General features: G+C 36.9%; 4 protein-coding genes across 4 annotated transcripts; 3 read left to right on the forward strand and 1 right to left on the reverse strand.

Annotated features, from left to right (window-relative positions):
* Positions 1-6,467: 6,467 nt before the first annotated feature.
* LOC116199435 (laccase-14-like) lies at positions 6,468-10,864 on the forward strand. The gene is made up of 7 exons (XM_031529780.1): positions 6,468-6,681; positions 6,877-7,028; positions 7,694-7,938; positions 8,095-8,220; positions 9,150-9,753; positions 9,995-10,353; positions 10,483-10,864. Exons 1-7 carry the CDS (start codon positions 6,568-6,570, stop codon positions 10,689-10,691), a joined length of 1,809 nt encoding a protein of 602 aa, XP_031385640.1. The 5' UTR covers positions 6,468-6,567; the 3' UTR covers positions 10,692-10,864.
* A 423-nt stretch (positions 10,865-11,287) lies between these two features.
* On the forward strand, positions 11,288-12,521 carry LOC116199151 (16.9 kDa class I heat shock protein 1-like). The gene is made up of 2 exons (XM_031529440.1): positions 11,288-11,609; positions 11,983-12,521. The coding sequence occupies exons 1-2, from the start codon at positions 11,408-11,410 to the stop codon at positions 12,258-12,260; spliced, it is 480 nt and encodes a 159-aa protein (XP_031385300.1). The 5' UTR covers positions 11,288-11,407; the 3' UTR covers positions 12,261-12,521.
* A 4,893-nt stretch (positions 12,522-17,414) lies between these two features.
* LOC116200704 lies at positions 17,415-19,068 on the forward strand. Its single transcript, XM_031531558.1, has 2 exons — positions 17,415-17,909; positions 18,524-19,068. Exons 1-2 carry the CDS (start codon positions 17,565-17,567, stop codon positions 18,737-18,739), a joined length of 561 nt encoding a protein of 186 aa, XP_031387418.1. The 5' UTR covers positions 17,415-17,564; the 3' UTR covers positions 18,740-19,068.
* Positions 19,069-19,396: 328 nt separating this feature from the next.
* On the reverse strand, positions 19,397-22,095 carry LOC116200703 (ras-related protein Rab7). Its single transcript, XM_031531557.1, has 7 exons — positions 21,670-22,095; positions 21,497-21,523; positions 21,043-21,142; positions 20,803-20,949; positions 20,321-20,401; positions 20,086-20,231; positions 19,397-19,808 (listed from the first exon to the last, which is right to left on the reverse strand). Exons 1-7 carry the CDS (start codon positions 21,720-21,722, stop codon positions 19,745-19,747), a joined length of 618 nt encoding a protein of 205 aa, XP_031387417.1. The 5' UTR covers positions 21,723-22,095; the 3' UTR covers positions 19,397-19,744.
* Between the last annotated feature and the right edge of the window lie 385 nt (positions 22,096-22,480).

The raw sequence follows: 22,480 nt of genomic DNA on the forward strand, positions 1-22,480 counted from the left end.
ACCTGTCACTACAACCAAAAATACCTTTAGCGACGTTCTCTTTGCGACGCTTCAAAAAGCATCGCCAAAATCTATGTGAGAGAGTATTTTCATGACGCTTTCAATGTGTCACCAAAGGTCGATCTAAGGCGACCCTTTCCTAAGCATCGCTTCTAATGGTTAGGAAAGGGTCCCTTTTGGTGACTCTTATAAAAAAGGGTCGACAAAGAGGGACTTTGGTGATGCTTCTTTAAGCGTCGGTCTAGAATAACTTTAGCCCACACATTTCCAGCATCACCTAAGGTCACCTTTTGCCAACGCTACAAAAGCATCACATAAGGAACCCTTTTTGTGACGCCTATTATGAGCATCACCTAGGGTAAAGTTTCCCAACGCTTACAAAAATGTTGGAAAAAGTGGGACCTTTGGTGACGCATAGAAGCGTTGACATATGTGAAAATTTTCAAAAAAAAAAATTCCAACGTGAACAGGATAATTCCCACTCAATAGGACTTAGGGGGGGAGTTCAAGTCCAAATGCTGAAACTTTTCCCCCTTTCTCATTCTCTAGCTCTTTCTTACTCTCTCCACTTATTATCAGATACTCTCTTTCTCTCTCTCTAGACTCTCTCTCTTCTCAAATGTTAAAGAGAATCAAAGTTGAAGAAAATAACTTGCCTCCACCTTGATTCCTCTCGGCCTTTGGGAGTCCTTGAACGCATAATAGAAGGTTGCTCGCACGTACTCAAAGCTCAGTCCTTTCTTGGGTAAGTTCCCGTTCACATTTCCAGCCCCACTTGTTCCCTTTCTTGCCCTTTGATTTCTAAGTTTCGTTTCGCTTGTTTCGTTTTGGGGTTTTCTCCAACGGAAGAACTTAAGGTGGGGGAAAGAGATCTCTTATGATAGTGTTGGGCAATTTTCGAATCTCTCGTGTTTATAGGGATTACAACATGTTCTGATTTGGGATTTCCTCTTCTTAGGCAAATCAAGAGTTACCGATGAGCTCGATCTTGAAAGTTGTTCGAGACAATTGTTGCCGTGTGCTAATATTTCTTCACAATTTCTTTATTAGACAATGTTTTCCTGATCATCGAGAATAGAAGCAGCAACAGTTGGAGCAGGACATCGAAGAAGGAGGATATTCAGGAGGCTAAGAAGAAGGGAGCAACAAGAACACCGATTTTCAATGCCGAGGAGAAGGTCAAGAAGGAAGGTGTAGCAGCTACACCGATTCTTGATGTCGAGAAGGAAGAAGCAGCAACAACAGCTGTGAGATTTGGATCGGGCTGCTAACCTTCTCCTTTCTCTTCTCGTCCTCTTTTACGTTTTATTTGTTCTCGAGTTTTCCTTTTCCATTTGAATGTTAATTAGTTCTTTTCTTTGGATGATGCTCGTAGATGATCGAGAGAACATATTGTAAAGATTTTGTTGATAATGAGATTAGCTGTTCTATATTGATTTGGTTCTGTTGAACTATTATTGTTTCGTTTCTTCTTCAATTTTGTGGAATTAGTCAAGCTGACAACATGTTGTCTTACCAGACGCTGCAAAAGTGTCGGCACACGTCTTTTTTCTTCTTTTTTTGGTCAAAGAAAAGCCTATGTTGACATTTCTTCAGTGTCGACTTAGGCTTGGTTTTTCCCGACACTTTCAAAGCATCGGCAAAGGTAAGCCTCGGCGATGCTTCTAAAAGTCAGCAGAGGCTGCACTTTGGCGACGCAAACGAGACGTCGCCATTGATTTAACGTGTGCCGACGCCTATTAAGCGTCGCATAATGGCGGTTTGTTGCCTCGGTTTTCATTAAGCATTGCCAGACCTATCTCGACTGTACCTAGTGTAACGCTTACGGAAGCGTCGCCAAAAGTGTCGCTAGGCTTTTGGCGACGTTTGAAAATATTGCGAAATGTCTAAAAAAGCGTCACAATATGTTGCTTTTCTTGTAGTGCGAATTCATTTATTAGTTATTTAGAATTTCTCTTTCGTTATATCAAGCATTAGACATCCTTTGTAACCAAAAAATAATTGAAGTATGTTTATAATGCACTCTACCAAAAAAAAAAGAGTTTAATGCAGTGTGATGACTCGCCTCGCTTAACCTGAGTACACCCTTAATTCTTCATTTTCTTTTTCCCCCTATATCCACTAAAGTCTATGAATCTTCGGCCTAATTGAAAACAAAAAACGAAATTATAATGTACGTAAACGAAGAATAGAAACGCATGGATGATAATGTATGGAGGACCAAATTGCAGGGCTGACACTTTTTCTACATGACGTGCAGTGCAACCACTCCCCTTCTGGTATAAATTAATCAGAACAATTAATTATACTACCGTCAATATATGATACACACACACCCACATATATATATGAGCAACCAGCGAGCAACTTTGGAGTGAGACTTTTCAAAATTTTGATTTCAACGGACAAAAGTTTATCATTCCCGATTTGATGTGTCCCCCCGCAGCCCAAGCCATATTTCAAATAATTAATATATATTGTCCAAAAGGTGTCAATTAATTTAATTCGAACAGGATAATACTCTTCAAGTATTTTTTTCCATTCACAATACTCCAATCGAAACCTTATTTAAGAAAAACAAATTGCGAACCGTTTGAACCAAGTTATATTGATAAACTTAAGCTTTTTGAGACGTCCCCATTTTCAAAAGAAATAATAATAAGAAAACCTTTTATCTCACTTTCACTTTTCGAAAAAACTCATAATACAATACAATTAATAACAATCACATAATGATTACAACAGTGTTATCAGAACCGGACCGGATGATGAACCGGAAGGGGTACGGGGTCATGGGTTTATGGGTCCAACCGGGGGTTCGATGGGTCGGACCGCTCATTTATTTAAAATAAAATAAATATTCATATTATTAAAAAAATTATGATAATTAAGATAAAAGTATGATGATTTTAAAGAAATATAACAATAGTATAAGAAAGTATCTATATTTAATATTTCTTACTTCAAAATAAATATTTTATTTTAATAAGTACTTAAAAGTAGAGTTAAAAGAACAAAAAAGTGGCGGTGGCTTGGTTGGTAGTATGCTAATATGAAAAGTAAGAGGTCATGAGTTCAAATCTTTACACAACCAACCAATTTTTACATTAAATAGGAAACCCATAAAAACCCATAGAACCGGCCGGTTTAATGAAATTTTGCTTAAAACCGGCCGGTTCAATGGGTCCGACGGTTCAAAGCTGCCATTTCGGTTTTTAGGCGAACCGGACCGGACTTGGTGCTGGTTCCCGGTCCGACCGGTCGAACCGGCCGGTCCGGTCCGGTTCTGATAACAATGGATTACAATTATAATTGTATTGTATTCAAATAATTGCACTATCCTATTTTCTCTCTCTCAGTCCCACTTCCTCCTCCCTCTCTCTCCCTCCCTCCCTCCCCCCCCTCTCTTCTCTCTATCTTCCATCAAATTTTTGTTTACATTTTTTTATTAAAAGAAAACCATATAGAATGCATTAATTTTGTTTGTTGATAATTGTTTGATTTTTTTTTCAAGAGTTAAGTTAATGGACATCAACTTGCATAACATTTTGGGAGGTGGCCGGGGGAAGCCCCCACCGGAGGGACTCCCCTCCCCTCTCCTTTTGCTTTTTTTTTTTTAGTTTTAAAAAGTTTTAATAAATTAAAAATATTATTCGATCAATCAAGAGGTGCCACGTGAACCGATTAAACGCCATTAAATTTTAATTATGGTTTTGGATGAAAAAAGTCTAACGAACTAAACATTTAGGATTATATGAGCGAAAATGATACTTTTATGATTGAAATTTAACTTTTTGCATGGTTTTATAACTTCAACAATAATTTAGCCAAAATATATTGACCCAAAGTTCGTATATATTGCATTTAGGTAATAAATTAATTAATGTCTCAAAATATAATTCATAAGAAAAAAATTATTATCCAATGTCTTAGCACGCATGCGCAAGTTACACCTATATTACAATTTAATTTATGTGGATTATATTGGGGTCTAGAATAATCCGGTCTTAATCATGTGCAGGCCTCATGATACGAACCTTGAGCCTACACGAGCTCGGCACGATTGACCTACAAAAAGGGGAGTATGGGAGGGAATCTCGATTTTCCTCTCCAATACTTAAATGAGAGTGTGTACGAGAAAGGAAAAAGATTGAAATTGTGAATTTAGGCGTACTGTAGGAAATTTGTATTAAGATATCGTAATTTGTATAAGATATGACAAGTAAATACTCGTGTCAAATATATTGTTGGAGATAAGGATGATATGGGAGAATATATTAATAGAATATTTAGGAAATATTGAGAGATATGTGAAACATAATTGTGGATGGGATATATTCGTAACATATTGTTACCAATTTGGTTGTACCAAGGTGGGCCCGGGGTGCTAAATCGAACCAGTGAGTAGGGCCAATTTTCTAGTCCCTAACATATAATATCACTTTTTTTTATCAAATTAGGCTCACATAGCTGCGCATAGCAGGTTCTCCTCTAGTATATTATGTATACTAGTAGGGTTTGCTCGTGCAATGCACGGGAAAACTAATAAATAAAATCATGCACAATATATATATATATATATGAAGGAAAATATATATTACTTGCTTCATAGTTAAATTCAACTTCAATTTAATACAATCATTATAAAATATCTAAAAATGTTGACAATTCAATATCCTTATTAAAAATACACGATGTATTCTTCTACCGACCTTTATTATACCATTATATTGATGCATCTTATCCATAATATTGTGGATTTATTCAAGTTCCATAAGTAACAATCCCTCTTTATAAAGCGGCCTATAAGATTGAATTAAGAACTATTATATTTATATTATTATTATCACTATTTACTTACTCCGTGATTAAGTAATGTCTATATTTATCTTAGTTTATTCGCATTTTAAAAAAAATAAAAGAGAAACTCGAGAGTATGAAAAACTAATGTATTTTCAATGAGAACTTTTGAAATACTTCCGATTTATATATATATATATATATTTTGTGATATTATTTTATTATTATTACTTATTTATTTACTTATTTCATGATTAAATAATGTCTATATTTACATTAATTTATTTGCATTTAAAAAAAATAAAAGAAAAATTCAATAATATAAAAAAAAACGTATTTTTCGCGAGAACTTTCGAAATACTTCTGGTATAGATATACATATAGATTTGTTTATTTATCCACAGCATTCCCAGCTAGCAGGCGGCTGTAGCGCACAACTTTCCACCTTTGCATCGATCCCACTCTCAGTTGACCCACAATTAGGGTCCTTGTTTTGCGTACTCGAATAAGTACCTTGCTTTCCGTGTACCTTGCTTTCCGTATAGTGTACGCAGTCCAGGGCAATTCTTTCTGGTTGGTTATTCAACCTACTAGTCATGTTCGCGTGCTAATATATGTATATATATGCAGCAGAAAATTTGGACTTCTATTTTTTTCGGTTATAATGGAATTTCATAAACTTAGTACAAGCACATTTTCTTTAAAATGAAAACAACCATATCTCTCTGTCTCTCTCTATATATATATATGTATATATATTATATATGGAAAGAGATATAGAGGAGGGACAAAGGAAATCAGATCCGTATGATTGAAAAAGGAAATTTGCTTGTTTCTTGCATGTACGATGGCACGTGCCACTGATAACTAAGAGATTTCATATTCGAAACTAATGGGACTATTCATGACTCGTTTATTAGTTGTTAGAATTTTAATTTCATTGTATATATATATATATTAGACCTATTGACTCCCTTAAAATCGAAAAAAAGAAAAAAATAATAGCGAATCATGAATGGACTAAACAAGGATAGCTTGGGATTGTACATAACATATCCATCGTAAATATGTACATATGTACGCAAAATATGAGGTTTCTTTTTTCACATCCCAAGGTTTTTGGATTCACAAGTAAGTGTGTCAATGGAATTGGTAGAATATCGCTTGTACGTATGCACAATATGAATTTGATTTCTTTCACATCCTGAATTTTGTGGATTGACCAGTCAGTGCCAGTGGAGTTGGTTGAATTATCGTTGCTCTATAAATGGCCCTCGATAGTGATAATTACGATTAAATACATAAATGAATGAAGACATCATCAGGGATAGATAATAAATAAATAAGCGAAGGAACGTTAGTATATTACTTTATTTTCTATTCCTGTATTTCATTATAAGTCTCTCTTACGACCGAACACAAAAATAAGACAAGGACATCATTCTGGTGATTATGCATGCAAAAGGGAAAGTCCCTTTTCACCCAAAAAAAAAGGGGGAAAGTCCCCAGCTAACTTCCATCTAACTGTAAGTCCTAGTCTCTCTCTTTCTACGTCTTTCTGCGCCTGCTCTCCACACTTGTCGATTCAAATTAATACTGCCACATATATATATATATATATATATATTGATGATTTTGCAATCTCGCATGCATATATATGTGTGTGCGTAAAGCACATTCGAGAACTGATCACTTCCAAATTAGAAAGGGATATATAAGAGAGAGCCTCTCTTCCTCTTGGCCAGTCTAAGGAAGAGACTCCGCGATATGGGTGTCTTAATAACCTTCAGATATGCAAACCCTAGATACCTTTTCGTTTGCTTGTTCCTTTGCCTGATGTGTGCTGGTGCACTTGCCCGTGTCCATCGCTACGATTTCGTCGTAAGTGTGTCATACTGTGTCTTGTTGGTCTCTATATAGCTCCATGCAGATTGCAAATGCTAGCTAGAAACCATGCAGAATCAGTATCAGCAGAGCCAAACTCTATATTCTATCTATATTACAGAAATCCTGATAAGTAATTAATATGCATCTCATCTGCATATCTGTAATTCTGTGTATATAATATACATGCAGCTGGTGGAGACGAATTACACTAGGCTTTGCTACACAAAGAGCATACTCACTGTGAACGGCCAATTCCCCGGACCGGTGATTCATGTTCACAGAGGAGACACAGTGTTTGTAAATGTCATCAACCAAGGTTACTATGGCGTCACCCTTCATTGGTAACTTATATCATGATCTGCGCTTGCTAATTAATTTGCTTAATTCTCTGGATAACGTACATATATATATATATATATTTATTTATTTATTTATTTATTTATGATGAGTTTTGAGTACAAACGGATGCTTCGCGGCCTCTTATTATATAAGAAGCAAAATGCTGGAACCTTAATTAATTCATTCATGCTTCATTGGCAGGAAAAAAATGAGAAGATAAAAGATTTTCAAAACTGACAAAAATATAATATAGAGGACCCTACTAGATATGGTAAATACATGTAGAAACCTACGTACTGGATATGGTAAACAAATGTATCAATTGTTTCATCAGTTGTAGCAACACCATAGTTTGTAAAAGGCAACAAATAAAGGGGGCACAAAATCTTAGCAGAAAAAGCCGATTAATTGTTAGGCTTTGGCCCCCTAATTCAACAAAAAAAAAGGGGATTAATTGAAAAGGATCACTATAAAAACTAATACACAGGACCCATGAGCTTCATTTATGACCGGAAAAGAAAAACAATGCATAAACATATATAATTAAAGCACATAATTTTACTTTTAGAAAATCGCTTATTAATTTGCACTAATATTAATATATGCAATAATAATTAATCAAGTGTTGCATCTTCAATAATTTCTTTTCTTTTTTTCTTTTCTACAGGCATGGTGTAAAGCAGCCAAGAAATCCATGGCACGATGGCCCAGAGTATATCACACAGTGTCCAATAGCTCCTGGGACAAATTTCACATATGAGGTTCAGTTCACGACAGAGGAAGGAACACTCTGGTGGCACGCCCATAGTGATTGGACACGGGTCACTATCCATGGGGCGATTGTTATATTGCCTCCGGAGGGAACTCCATATCCATTTCCAGAGCCAGATGCCGAAGAAGTTATCGTGCTATGTACGTAAAAGGCAACCCTCTGCATTAATGACGATCACCTGATTCCTTTAATTTATTAAATGACAACTAAATATGATTGAAAATTAAATAAATCGGGGTCAAGCTAGTGATGTTATATATGTTATTCATAATTTTCGCCGGTATGCAATTCGGCAGCATGCTGGTACAAGGGAAACTTGAGGCAACTGTTGGCAGAGGAGCTTGAGACCGGTTCAGACACGCCTCGCTCCGATGCCTATACCATTAATGGCCAGCCGGGAGACTTTTGTGCCTGCTCCAATGGTAAGCCAATCTCGCCTCAGCTCAGCTAGCTCGCACTTAAAAACAAACAATGAAGATCCAATTATTTAATTAACTAATTAATTAACTCGGTGCCCTAAGGGGATAGGAAAAAGAAAAACTAATAAATAAAATATAAATGAATGAATTCTAAAGTTATAATTTTGTTTAGCACTTTTTTTCATTGGATAAGTTTATGTTTAGCAAATTTTTACTATTTAAACATAAGCATTATTTATAATATTCTCAAATTCATGAACACATTCATGGTAAGTATAAGTCCTTATCTAGGAAATGTAGCCTACTTAAGATGGTTCGACACCTCTTTTCCTTAGTCCTTAACTAAGATCTCATCCTATGCTCTGAGGAAAATAGGTTAGAAAAATCGTAATTAGTTACCTCTTGACAAGAGCATGATGAGTTATACTAATTATTTACGCACACGAGGTTTTTCTTTTTTTTCTATCGGTGGGAAGATATTACTTTAAAGAACAATAAACAAAATCAGAATTATTAATTAAGCACCCTTTTTCCTTAGCGTCAAATTTTCATGAGCACTCCAATATTGACTCCTTATATATATATAAAATAAGAATTCAGCGGGTTACCCAAGATCAGCTGACATTCAAGGAAATAATGGTTGAATTTGCGAGACCATATACAATCATATCCAAATTAGTCACATCGGCAAGTCTTTATCCATCTCTATCATGACTATATATATAGTCAAAAAATTATTTCTTTATATACATATTCTTGACTACAAGGTGCACGTGGCTCCTTCGTCTCTTTTGGTGATGGGGGTATATAGTAATTGACTAGCTAATTGCCTTTAATATCTGCCCAAAAAAATTACTGCCGTTAATTAAATCTTTGGAAAATATAATTATTAAAGGTCAGTTTATTTTTATATGTGACTTTTGGATCCGCAGATAGCACGTATCATGTGACCGTCGATGAAGGCAAGACCTACCTCATGCGCATAGTCAACGCAGTACTAAACGCGGATCTCTTCCTCTCCATTGCGGGGCACAACTTCACTGTAGTCGGGATGGATGCGTCTTACGTCAAACCTTTCGAGACGAGCTACATCATATTAAGTCCAGGACAGACGATGGATGTTCTGGTCATGGCGAACCAATCCCCTAGCTATTATTATATCGCGGGACGACAATACTCGAGCGATAGGTTGAACGTCGTCAATTATGACCACAGCAACGTCTCTGCGATTCTCAAGTACAATGGGAACTACACTCTCCCTAGTTCTCCTATGTTCCCAAGCTCCACGCTGCCCACGTATAAGGACAATGTGGCAGCTCTGAGGTTTATGGACCGAATCAAAAGCTTAGCAAACGAAGAACATCCGGTGAACGTGCCACTGAATGTGCGCACAAGGATGTATGTGACAGTGTCGATGGGAGTGTTTATTTGCCCTAATAGTTCATGCGGTGGGATCTACGGAGATAGAATGGCTTCCAGCATGAACAATTTCACTTGGATCAACCCTTCAACCGACATATTGCAAGCATATTATCGGTAATTATTAATTAACATGCATAATAATTAAAACTGACATGTTTCACGCTCCCTTTCAAATTATAAACTTTCAAGTACCCGATACACATATCATATCACTCTTTTTGCCCAAATTATTAATTAAAGTTGCTTATGCATGCATGCATTTTTCTTAAAACCGAACTAATTTTCTTATATTACTATAATAATAATAATAATATATAGTATTACATTCATATTTTATTTCATTTTTGGTACGTAGGAACGTCAGTGGAGTTTACGACACAAGCTTCCCAGATTTTCCATCGATGTACTACAATTTTACAGGGGATGATCTGCCAACTAACATCTCAGTACCCACGAAAGGGAGGATGGTGAAGGTGCTGAATTACAACGAGTCAATAGAGATAGTCTTTCAGGGGACCAATCTTTTAGATGCAGCCGAGGCTCATCCGATGCACCTCCACGGATATGGGTTTTATGTGGTTGGTTCGGGTCTGGGAGACTTTGATGAAGTTAATGACCCGAAAGGGTACAATCTGATCGATCCTCCCTACGTGAATACCATATCCGTTCCCAAAAGCGGATGGGCTGCAATCAGATTCAGAGCCAATAATCCAGGTATACTTATTATGGTGATTCGCCATCCGCCTAGTACGTACTAGAGTGAATAGATATCGATATACCCTGTTAAAATTTTTAATTTAATTAACTTTAAAAACGGGGGTTCTTTTCTTGTAATTTTCTCAGGGGTGTGGTTTCTACACTGCCATTATGACAGACACTTAACGTGGGGAATGGACACCGTACTCATAGTCAAGAATGGAGGATCAGCCTCGACGAGTGTTCGGCCTCCCCCGCCTTATATGCCTCCTTGTGACAATGCGACGAGTCCCCTCGGCCATTGGTTAAATTTTGTACATGATGAAGATGCAAATTACGCATACAGAGTCATTTAATAATTTATATAGGACAAGAATTTTTTCACAATATTTAAGCCAGCAGAGAGAGTCAATAACGTAAATGTACGTGTCCGCTCATCTCAATACCAGTCCTTGGACAATTTTCTTGTTCTATTTTTCCTTTATAAATGTACTATCTCTTATGCTAATGTATTAATTAATAACGACAACATGCTTCTTGCTTGAATATATACATATATATATATATATATATAGACCTGGTATGATATCGGCGGCTGATGAGTTGGACCCAAGATATATATAGGCCCGATTTTAAGACCCTGTCTGTCCGGCCCATCGGTCACGGCGGTAGTTACCCTCTAAAGTTTACTAATTCATCACCGCATGGTACTTAATCATGTCATGTCATGGCAAAATCTGCCACGTACGTGTCCTTTGATTGCCCACGTGGGAAGCTGAAGCCATGCATGAACCTTGCAGGATGGCTACACAAGCTCCAGCACATTCCATGCAACTGCGTGCCTACCTACCTAGCTCGCTAGCTGTATCATCGTCTTCGACACTCATATATAAAAAGACGGAAAAGAATATGCATATATATATATATATATATATGCACACACACATAACGTACTGCATGCACACATGCCAATTGATTGATTATCTCTGGATTGGTTACTCACAGACAGTTATAGAAGAGAGGATCAGAAAGAAAAAAAAAATTAGAGAGAGAGGAGAAGGTATATAAATACATGGATTCGGTAGGACCGTGGATGGGGGCCGGGGGACGTCGAGGAGGTGGGCCCTTCTCGTCTGACCTGTGGGACCCATCTGGGGCATGGGGCCAAACTCTGAGCGACCGCGACCGTGGCGATGAGACATCTGCCCTTGCTCACACCCACGTTGACTGGCTTGAGACCGACAACGCCCATGTCTTCAGAGCTGACATTCCCGGTACGTAATTACCAATCGACTCTATCTTATATGTACTATAAGCTCTATCTGCATGCATGATTCGGACAGATAAACCCAGCTGACTATGAAGTGCTTCTCATAGCATATATATGTATGTATGTATACATATCAAATTTCAGATGTCACAACAACGTTGATATTAATTCATAATTGATTCTCCGATAGCATGCATATATATATATATATATATCAATAATATGATAGATAAGGAGGCAACAGTTGTCGGATGTGCGGTAGGGCTATGCTCTCTAGTGTCATCACCATGCAAACTTGTGAGGTCGCTCCTAACTAAGCTGAGCGGCCGATCATCACCTTCTGCCGCTGCCGATACTAATGGTAGCCCTGCTCACAGGAGTCAGGAAGGAGGAGGTGAAGGCCCACGTGGAGGACAACAACGTGCTCCAGATCAGTGGAGAACGCAGCAAGGAGCAACAAGAGAACACAAACGACAAGTGGCATCGTGTCGAGAGGCGGAGGGGCAGCTTCTCCCGACGGTTCCGCCTGCCCAACAATGCTGACCTCGACGGCATCAAGTGCTCCCTAGAGAACGGGGTGCTCACCGTCACCGTGCCCAAGAAGGACGCCGAGCCATCCCAGAAGGCCGACGTTCGATACATAGACGTTGCCTAACATATATATGATCGATGAACTGTGCTTCGTGATCTCTCGCCTACATATTTATATATGAATGTAAGTATGTATGTTAATATTTTTCAGTTCCCTTTTTTACGGTAGAATATTTCTGTTCCTTTCCTTGGCCTGTGCCGTACTTCCTTACTACGTTACAACCGGCTCTTCCGAGAGCTCTGTGCGTCGAGCTAGAGAACTTGTCTCTCTTACTATACTACTACTATTTCTTCTTTGTGACTTCGTACTATGTCTAATTTGTATGTATATGCGTGGATTTTTATTTTATTTGCAAGTTTGTAGAATGAAAATAGTATATTTCAAAAGAGCACAAGTAGGTTTATAAAAAATATAGAATCTGAAATTTTTTAGTTAAATTTTTCTTAATTATGGTGTGTCATTGCATTACGTAATTCGTTGATTCTTGATTCTCTGATACTACTACAAGAAAAATGCCGTAGGCCAAAGGACAAATTTTGTGGGTAGAAGTAAGACCAACTTATACGAACGCCACAAGAAGCCGTTGGCCAAAGTCGCGTTTGTAAAGATTTCTTCGAACAGATTCAACTATCGTTCGAAAAAAACATCAAGGGTATACTAACGGTTATACATCCATCACTAGAAGGCTGCCGTTAGTACAAATTCAGTTTATTGACGTCCCTGCAAAATTCAAAATTCAAAATTCAAAATTTCCATGTATTATTTTGTTTGGCCAAAAAATTATTACCGTTTTCCTTTTATATTTTCTCTTTGGCCAGAAAAATATTACCATTTTGTTTAAATGTGATAGAAATTAAACTTTAAATTTGATAAAATTAGATTGAGTAAATTAATAATATATGTTACTCACTTTAAATGATTTTGATGTACAATATTCTCATGAAAGTTACATCAATAATTCTAAATTTTACATTTATATTATTTCACTTCAAGAAATCAAATTCTTGTCACTTTAAAACACATGATCTTAAGATGAAGTTCCATGAGGATCCTTATTTTCTTCAAGACGCGATTATAATTTCCTCGAAAGTGCACCAGCATATATAAAGTGCCTGCAAAATTAAGAAAGAAATAGATTAATGAATGGGAATCGTGTGCATAAAGGCTAGAAATTTATTAGAAAATTAGTAGTAATATATATAACTTTTACACTCTAGCTTGATGTCAAAGGACTTGAAAGTGACTAAAGAATAATATTGCAAACTATTAGTACTGTTAACTAATCAATAAAATAATAGTATCTTTATATATATATATATATATATATAGGAATAATAGTATCTTTTAACTAACCAATAAAAGAGGGGAGAAAAAAAAGAGGAGGGAAAAAAGAAGCAAACAATAAAACATAAGGATCAGAGCTCCTTACCAATGAAGAATAGAAAACACCTCGTTATGTTGTATGTTCCTCTAGGATGCATAAGAAAGGCCTTACACTGTATGATATCAATAGATGAAAGTCAGAGTAGATGAATCAAGGTAATATTTATATACCTTTAATTAGATCATGAACAGCAAGTCAGATGCCTCCGCAATTAGGATTTTGAGCAAGTTGTCCATCGAAGTACCGCAAAATAGCACCCAAGGCCTCAATACATGAACCATCCCTTCTCAAACTCAAATTGAAGATGATATCAACAATCAACGCCGTCGTATTGAAAAATTATAGGCTTTATATGCATGAAGACAAATTCTATCAATGGAAAATGAGAACGAGGAGAAGGAGGGAGGGCGAGAGACCAGTGAGAGCTGAGAGAGAGATCTGATTAGATGCACAAGAAGTTGATTTTCTTTTCTTCTCCCACCGATTCTTCGTCTTCTAGCAACCGATCGAGTTTTACTGGAAGCACAACTAGGAATGTAATGGGCCGTTTAGATTTAGAGTTAAAATTACTTTGATTTTGATTTTGATTTTGATTGTGGAAAAAAACAAATGAGATGTGATAATAAATTTAACTTGAAAAACGTGTGTTTTTGTTGTATAGTGTGTTGAGTTAAAGTTAAAGTTAAAATTTTTGAATTGGGAAATGTGTATTTTTGTTATGTAGTGTGTTGAGTTAAAATTAAAGTTAAAGTTAAAATCAATTGTCTTTGAATCCAAACGGAACCTAAAACCCTACAAACCTAAGAGAGATAAGGGGATAGAAAGAAGCTGGAAATTAATTAAGGAAAAGATGGAGGGTTTTTGAAAGTTTTGGGTCTCTAATAAAGCGGGAACTGGTGATTTCTAAATTTGATCTAGGCGCGCGCCTTATATTTTCCTTTCTAAGTTGATGATGATTATGAATTATAATTTCCTTTTCTAAATTATTATGAATTCAAACCCTAGCAATACTAATAGTATGACTATTAGGAAAGTAATATTTATTGGCGATACTAACAGCAATTCTGGGATACAGTCATAGAGAGACCAATGTAGTTAGTAAAAAGAGAAAATTCAAAATTCCGAACGATCTTTCTAATACTATTAGCAAATGTTCTTCACTAATGGATTGATTAGGACGTTGCAAATTTTGCGGCTATTTTAACGGTCAAGAAAGTCCATTAGTAAATCTATGCTACTCTAACGAAATTCAGGTATGTTAGCAAAAATTTCAGTTAGTAGATGGCAATTTTTTTTTGTAAATCCTTTTTGATTCTTTGATTCCAGGATGGTCTTATGTAACTTCAAGAGAGGCTTCGGTAACTCTAAAACTTTTACTCTGCAAAATAATCATGATAATAATAATATGTTCCTTTCTTTATTAAGGGTGAATTAAATCAAGGTTAGTGTATCACATATACCTAGGGTAGGAAAAGTCAGATCCATATATTTGACGACATGAAATGTGAAAAGTCATTACACGGCGATGTTTTACATAACGAGCGAGATTAAATATTATGATTAGATTACATGCCAATTATATCACATGTGTGATTGGTAACGTGATAATAATATTTTTTAAAAATATGCATCTTAATTACAAGTTTATTTAAATAACATTTGAGGAATTAATTAGTACTTTATATTCCAATTAAAAGAGGAATGTCAACAATCATATTATATTAAAATGCAATTATAAGAAAAAGGTATAACGCAGTGATACATACTCTTACCTCTCAACTAAGAGATTGTATATTCAATTCTCGTCATGGAACTATCTTTGCTTTTTTATTAGATATTTATTATTTATATTTCATTGTAATTGACACATAAGCTTTCCCTTGTGACCGAAAAAATGCAATTATAAATTTATTCTAAAATTCTAAATTATTAAAACTCCTAAATTTAAAAAAAAATCTAAAACCCGTCTAAATAGTCTTAAAATTTAGGATTTTTTATTATTTTAGTGTTAATTTAACACCGTAGGATTTAAAGGTTTTGGGATTATTTTACGGAGAATATAGATTAGGTTTAAAGGTTATATGGTTTTAGAGATTTTAGAGTTTAGGAATTTTAGCATTTACACTTTAGGATTTTAGAATATTGTACAATTTATTTTCAAATTTTTTGGATTTTGGATATAAAATATTATTATCTGAAATGATGTTTGGATGGGTATTGTATTTTAGATAATGTTATTGTCTCGTCATCAATTTCACAATGTGATGCGATTTTCACATTTTCCAATTATAATATATTTAATCTCGTCACATCACGTAAGGTATCTCATAAAATAATTCTTTAATGAAATATAGATAACTTGATGAATTGTATGAAAAATTTTATTATGGGGATTTCAAATTGCTCTAATTTCTGAAGTCCTAATTCCTGGAGTTATCTTATTAGAGCTAGAAAAAGTACAAGGTCTTCAAGTGGCTCTAATTTTCTCAAATTCTAACTTTCTAAGTTATATATATATACATATATGCGTTGTTGGAATCTCGATAGATTAAATCTTAAAATGAATAAATAAAATAAGCTTTAGAAAAAAAGTTTAAGAAGAATTTTTTCTTTTTATAAATGCAAAAATTTCATTTCACCTTACTCAAAAGCCAAACATATTAACAGATATGAATTGATTCAGATGGTTCAACAATTATTCCGCTTAAATAAGATATGTGGTTCGAGTATTTGTGAATTAAAAAAATTCATGATCGGAGAACTTTACTTTTTAGTGAACCAACTTGATTCGAATTAATCAGCCAGAGATCTATTGAAAAAGAGTTCAAAAGCTCTGAGTACATAATAAATTAGTTAGTAAAAGTAAAAAAAAAACTATTTCCCTGTGACTGTATATTAATGTGCCCTTGACTAACCTAACGAAAAAAAATCAGTAAGGAATTACTCTAGCTTGAACTGTTTTCAGAATTCTTCTAACAATATATAGCCATCAACTGTAGTATAAATATACCTAAAGACTTGAGCATTTCTTAATCTACAAATGAGATACACGTAAAAATCAGTTCAACATGACTTTAGAAGAACTATCAAGTTTAGAAATAGAGCAGGAGAGAGTTCATCATGACAGGTACCAAAACCCTTCAACTATTATATATCCAGTTTAGAGAATTCAAATTAAAAGGACAAATGGTCTATAATCTTATTCTCGACATACATAATTTTTAGAGGAACGCTTATGGTGCAATTTTTAGATGAACATTATAGTACTGAGTCGGATCATTCGCATGAGAAGTACAAATGACTAGTACAAAGATATATGTGACAATATTCACGAGCAAAATAGGGAGATTTCACTCGATTAAATAAGCCGGACATGTCGAAATTGCCTTGTGGGGATTTGCTGTGCGCTCATGTGTTTTATATAATAGTGTTTGTTTGAGTTCGAATAGTAAAATTAGGAAGTAAAGGGTAAATTAAGGAATAACTAGAAACTATATGGAGCTCACTGAAACGGGAAGAAACATTGGGCAAATTTTAAATTTTATTATTACTCAAGAGAAAATTGGAATATTCACTTTTACAAAAAAAAAAAAACAAGACTAGAATATTTATTTGATTTTCGAGTAAACAATTTTACTCTATCCACCTTAACTCAACTCTTCTTTAAATTCAACATTCCGATTAATATAATTTTATATTTTTTTATTTAATAATAATTTTGTATCCATACTTTTTAAAGTATTTTTATAATCAATTTTTAGTAATAAATTTCCCTCATTTTTATATTTATATACGGACATATATATAGTCTCACTCATTTATATCTTTGTCACCGCTTCAATCATTATATAAAATCAATCTAAGTTTGTCCAGCTTGAGAATCAAATGCAAGCTTATATATTGCGGATCTGCCGCCACAGTTTTGCCGAGGTACGATCGGAGGTATCCATTCGTTCGTTCGTTCTTTCATTCATACATCAAGAATGGACAACTCCTCCAGCGGAGGCGGAGAGATCGAGACCGTTCAGCCGCCGGTCACGGCTCCGAACCCGACCAGAAGGACGGTGAGGACGAAGGTGCCGGAGATCGAGATCCACCTCTACAGGCAGGGCAAGGGACCGATTGACGTTTTCAAGGAGAGCCTGGGCGGGTGGGAGCAGGACCAGCTCGAGGTCCGGGATATCCTCGAGAAGTACGGGTTCAAGTCGGTCTTCGCCTTCGCTCCGGAGTCCGGTCGCGGCGTCCCCATCCGGTTCAACCCGAGGAACGGCCGTTCCCTGCTCCCCTACAAGGACGGCTCCGTGATTTACATCGACGGAGAGCCCAAGGTACTTGAATTGCTTGCTTGTATCGTTCGAATGAAGATGATAATTAAGCTAGAGCCATCGAATTAGGGATTTGAGAAGAATTCCTTTGGGGTATTGGATGAATCCTTTGCTTGATTGCTGCTATTTTTTGGTTGAGGGTTGCGGCAATTCGTTCGTTTGTTTATTAAAATGAACATTTTCTATAAACCGATTTGATGGGAACGATTGAATACGCCTGTTGTTCTCAATGTCAAACGCGCGGCTGATGCTATATAGGAACATAATCATAATTGACCTCTCAATTTGACATTTGGTTTCCTGAGCCTGTTTTCTAGACTAAATCATCATCCTGCTGATTTCTATCGTCTATGAGAGAGAGAGAGAGAGAGAGAGAGAGAGAGAGAGAGAGAGAGAGCTCAGCTGATTTAAAATTATCGGGAAGTTATTATGTGCGGTGGTACCTGGCCTGCAATGTCGAAAGCTCAATTTGTTTCCTGTATATATATGTATGTACGTATGTATGTACACATATAAGGAAGCTAGTCGGAGGACTTATCCAAAAGATTGTTCTGCTGTAAGTTTTTTTGTTGCCTGATGATTAGTAATTTAGCTAGTGATTGGTGCCTTGCTTGCAGGACTCCTTGATAAAGCCCATAACCAGGATCCTGTTTGGAGTGGCAATGATAACTCTTCTGATCACGCTGGTTACAAGAGAGACCCCCGATTGGATCCGCAGGTTGAACGTTTTTGGTGCTGGTAATTTCCCACCATGGATCCTCGCGTGCATGGTCATTGTCTTCATGCGCATGAGGAAGAGAACCAAGGACTTCCTGAAGAAATATGGCTTGTGAAGATACTGGGGAGGCGTACCCAGCTTGGTTTCTGCCCTGTTGCCTGGTTTTTGTACGAGGAAGAGGGAAAAAAAAATGACAATTTCCATAGAAACACTGGTGGGAGAACTAGAATGAATACTCTTTTTTGATCAGTCAGACAATTTCTGTCGACTTCTCTTCTTGCTTTTCTGGTAATTCCAGCACAGCAATTGATCGTGGTCTCTTCGTCATTTTGTTTCCCCTGTTTTCTGGTAAATCTCGTTGTATTTTTATCTTTATTTTTATTTTCCATGTAATGAAGACGTGCCTTCTTTTTTTTTCGGTGGAAGACGTGCCTTTAACTCAAAAGGTAGGCCTGCTGTGTTTATTCTTCTTCAAAGAAAGAACATAATTTTATTTATATATATATATATACTGAATCTTTTTCGCAAATCAAAATTGCGAACCAACAATAACATGAGGTCTTCATTTGGGCAATCGGACCGATCATCAATTGAGCTAACAGTTCTTTGACCAAACACTACTTGATCATAACATTAAACAAAGCAGTTGCCGTCGACCGTCGAGCAGGGAGTGGAGAAGGGCGAACGCCAAATCACATTAAGTGACAAAAAGATGGCTCGCACAACCATCACCACCGGATCAGAACATCCAACGCCCACACCCAACACAGTCTTTCACTCTACTGACCTTTCCACAGCCCCAAAAGAATATATTTGACATTCAAAGTATGCAAAAGTCGCAAGTTTACACATCCTCGCCAATTTTTTTTTTTTAAGTAAACAATATAAAAAAGAGAAATGCCTGATGAGAAAATTCTTTGGGCATCATCATTTTTTTTACTAATTTTTACCCGTTGCAAAAACTAGCTACCTAGCTCGACTGCAAAAACACTCGGAATTGACAGCATGGAAAGATGGACTATAAATTCGGAGAAATCGCATCCCGGAAAGGAAATAAAATAAAATAAAATAAAATAAATTGAAAGAGAAAGGAGATGAAGGATGCTGCGAGCATTCCAATTCAGCAAGCACATCCACCTCTTTGCTCGGACTCCGAAACAGCCTCGGGGATGCCTTGGAAATATCTGCCAGCAAATTCACATGTCAGAGGATGTGGTAAGAAATTTTAAAGTGACGACATTATTGTCATCTAAGTTAAATAAGATCCGTCGGACGTGATGAGGACAACCATCCACCTATGACATGTCCTATGATGTTAGTCAAATTACTCTTTGCCCCTAGTTGCCTATCTTCTTGAAGACCCAGAGCCAGAAGCGTGATGCATCCCCCGGATCAAATGAGAAAGCATCTAAAAAAGCAAGTCAATCCGAAGGCATACAGTTCCTAAAGTTGAGGGCTTACATGTCTTGTTCGTGCTCATTAGCTAGAGCAGCTTTGGCAATGCACAGGAATGCAGCATCCACATTGTAGTCCTCCTTTGCAGATGTCTCAAAGTAAGGTATGTTCCCCTTAGAAGCACACCATTCACGAGCTTTCTTCTCAGAAACCTGCACAGATTGTATTAGACTTGAGAGAAAGAAGCGAAATTAACTAATATGTAGGCTTTCTTTTCAAAAACTTATACTAGTATCCTTACCACTCGACTGTTCCCACCATCAATGTCAATCTTATTTCCGAGTAAGATGAAAGGAAACGCCCTTGGATCAGCTGGGTTTGCCTGAATGACAAGAGAAAGAAACATGCTTAACATTCAGAACAATCTTCCAATTGGCGGACAATAAAACCGTCGGAACTTAGATGGAATGAAAATTACTCTACAAACTTCTCAAGGAACTGAGGATTAAATAACTAACAGGTTAGAATAACAGGAGCATATACTATCTGCTCAACCATTAGAAGAGCATGCCTCTGTCAAATCAAAGGGCGACCCACAATTGCCAAAAATATAGCATTCATAGCAGGAGGAACGGCCCTTCATACGTTACATATCCATTGCTTTCGCACATCATCAAATTGCAATCAACGTATCTGCTGACAAGTAACCAGAAAGGTCCCACAAAATGAAGAGAAGAGAGCAACCAAAGGGAGAAGAAGCCAGCCACAAGAGGCACTGTAAACCTGTTTGAGAAACTCCTCATGCCAGTTGTCAAGAGTGTCAAAGGATTTCATCACATTAACATCGTAGACGAGAACACAGCAATCTGCTCCACGGTAGAAAGCCACCCCCAGGCTCTGAAATCTTTCTTGCCCAGCTGTGTCCCATATCTAAGGATAAAAGTAAATCGGACGAATCACCTTACCTAAAGTATACTCTAATCATAGACTCTAACACAACTGAACAATGAATAGAGTACTCACCTGGAGGGTGACGAGTTTATCATCGATCTGGAGTTCTTTAGTGACAAAATCAGCACCAATAGTTGCCTTGTACTGCTGACTAAACTTCTTATGCACGTATCTAGATTATTAGCAGTAAAGGAAACACGTACAAGGAAATGGGAAAACATATAACGGGCACAATGATAAGCAGCTTAATATTCGTGATTTCATTCATTGGTTAAGCATCCCGTTCTTCAACCCCCCCACCGTAAGATAAGAGGCAGCGAGAATAGCACCGAATTCGCTTGAATTAGCCGACCTCTGCCAGGAATAGTAGATCAATAACAATGTAGCATCCCAAAGGATCGGATTTGAGAAGAGAATAAACACCGATGCCATATGCCAATGGACGAAACACATTACCAGAACCCAACTGGCTTGGCAAGACAGAACCATAAGCGATGACACGACTTAACAAAGGGAAGAAGGATACTGGTTCATGAGCGACGTCTTCCCAACCCTAGAATCGAGCAAAATCGCAAATCAGTACAGCTGCCCCCATGTTAGATGCGAAGAAATTCAAAAGGACAAGCGGGCAGCGACAAGAAGAAAGCATAGTGGTAGTAGTAGCGGGAGCGTCGATAAACCCTAGAGGAACGTGCGTACCCGCTGTCGCCGAGAACGATGACCTTGAGCAAGGTCCGCCGGCGCATTGACATTGCGATTGGAATGGCGAGGCAGGGGCAGGGGCAGGGGGCAGTGATTAGGGAATCCTCTGGAGGGAGCAAGTGGGAGCTGCTGGAGATCGAAAATATGAGAACTTTTAAGATGCTTTTTCAGCAAAGCTGGAAGACTGACGGTGATGGCTGATGGGGGCAAGCAAGCAAGCAAGAGGATGGATGAAGTGAAGGAATCTCAGCTGGGACTGAATATTTCGTTGACAGGAGAGGAGAGGAGTTTTGTTTGCTGGAGAAATTGATTGAGGCCAGATGTGTATATATATACACACACACACACACTACACGCATAGATATAAATATATCGTGGGTAGGCGCCAACTTCGGTAGATCTCCCCGCCGATTATCGACGCTAATAATAATAATAATAATAATAATAATATTAACAATTACATATTTGATGCACTTCCCAGCCCAGCCCGTGCGTTTTGTTTCGAAGTGTACAAGTCGGTCGGTGTTTTCGCTCTTCTTTATCTCAGTTTTATTTATTTATTTATTTATTTATTTATTTCTTTTAGTAATTTCTTTTTTTTCCCCTTAAAGAAAACATTTTAATTATATATTATGCATGCCCGCAATTATATTACTACTTTAATCCTTTGACCATGTGGGCCCGATCGGACGAGTGTAGTGATGACCGATTACACGCACACTGGGAAAGCCCTCCAACTTTTCAGAGTAATCCATTCATCAATTCAGTCAGTTCTCATATATGGTTTTCCCTTCCCTTTTGATGATGT

This window comes from Punica granatum, chromosome 3 (genome assembly GCF_007655135.1).
Source record: "Punica granatum isolate Tunisia-2019 chromosome 3, ASM765513v2, whole genome shotgun sequence".
Classification (NCBI taxonomy): domain Eukaryota; kingdom Viridiplantae; phylum Streptophyta; class Magnoliopsida; order Myrtales; family Lythraceae; genus Punica; species Punica granatum.

Excerpts from the sequence above, each read along its gene's own strand:
- LOC116199435 (XM_031529780.1), top strand. The coding sequence starts at position 6,568 with ATGGGTGTCTTAATAACCTTCAGATATGCAAACCCTAGATACCTTTTC. Across the intron at positions 6,682-6,876 it reads TCCATCGCTACGATTTCGTC|CTGGTGGAGACGAATTACAC; the intron begins GTAAGTGTGTCA and ends ATATACATGCAG. Across the intron at positions 9,754-9,994 it reads ATATTGCAAGCATATTATCG|GAACGTCAGTGGAGTTTACG; the intron begins GTAATTATTAAT and ends TTTGGTACGTAG.
- LOC116199151 (XM_031529440.1), top strand. The coding sequence starts at position 11,408 with ATGGATTCGGTAGGACCGTGGATGGGGGCCGGGGGACGTCGAGGAGGT. Across the intron at positions 11,610-11,982 it reads CTTCAGAGCTGACATTCCCG|GAGTCAGGAAGGAGGAGGTG; the intron begins GTACGTAATTAC and ends CCCTGCTCACAG.
- LOC116200704 (XM_031531558.1), top strand. The coding sequence starts at position 17,565 with ATGGACAACTCCTCCAGCGGAGGCGGAGAGATCGAGACCGTTCAGCCG. Across the intron at positions 17,910-18,523 it reads ACATCGACGGAGAGCCCAAG|GACTCCTTGATAAAGCCCAT; the intron begins GTACTTGAATTG and ends CCTTGCTTGCAG.
- LOC116200703 (XM_031531557.1), bottom strand. The coding sequence starts at position 21,722 with ATGTCAATGCGCCGGCGGACCTTGCTCAAGGTCATCGTTCTCGGCGAC. Across the intron at positions 21,524-21,669 it reads ATCGTTCTCGGCGACAGCGG|GGTTGGGAAGACGTCGCTCA; the intron begins GTACGCACGTTC and ends GCTCGATTCTAG. Across the intron at positions 20,950-21,042 it reads ATAAACTCGTCACCCTCCAG|ATATGGGACACAGCTGGGCA; the intron begins GTGAGTACTCTA and ends TTTTATCCTTAG.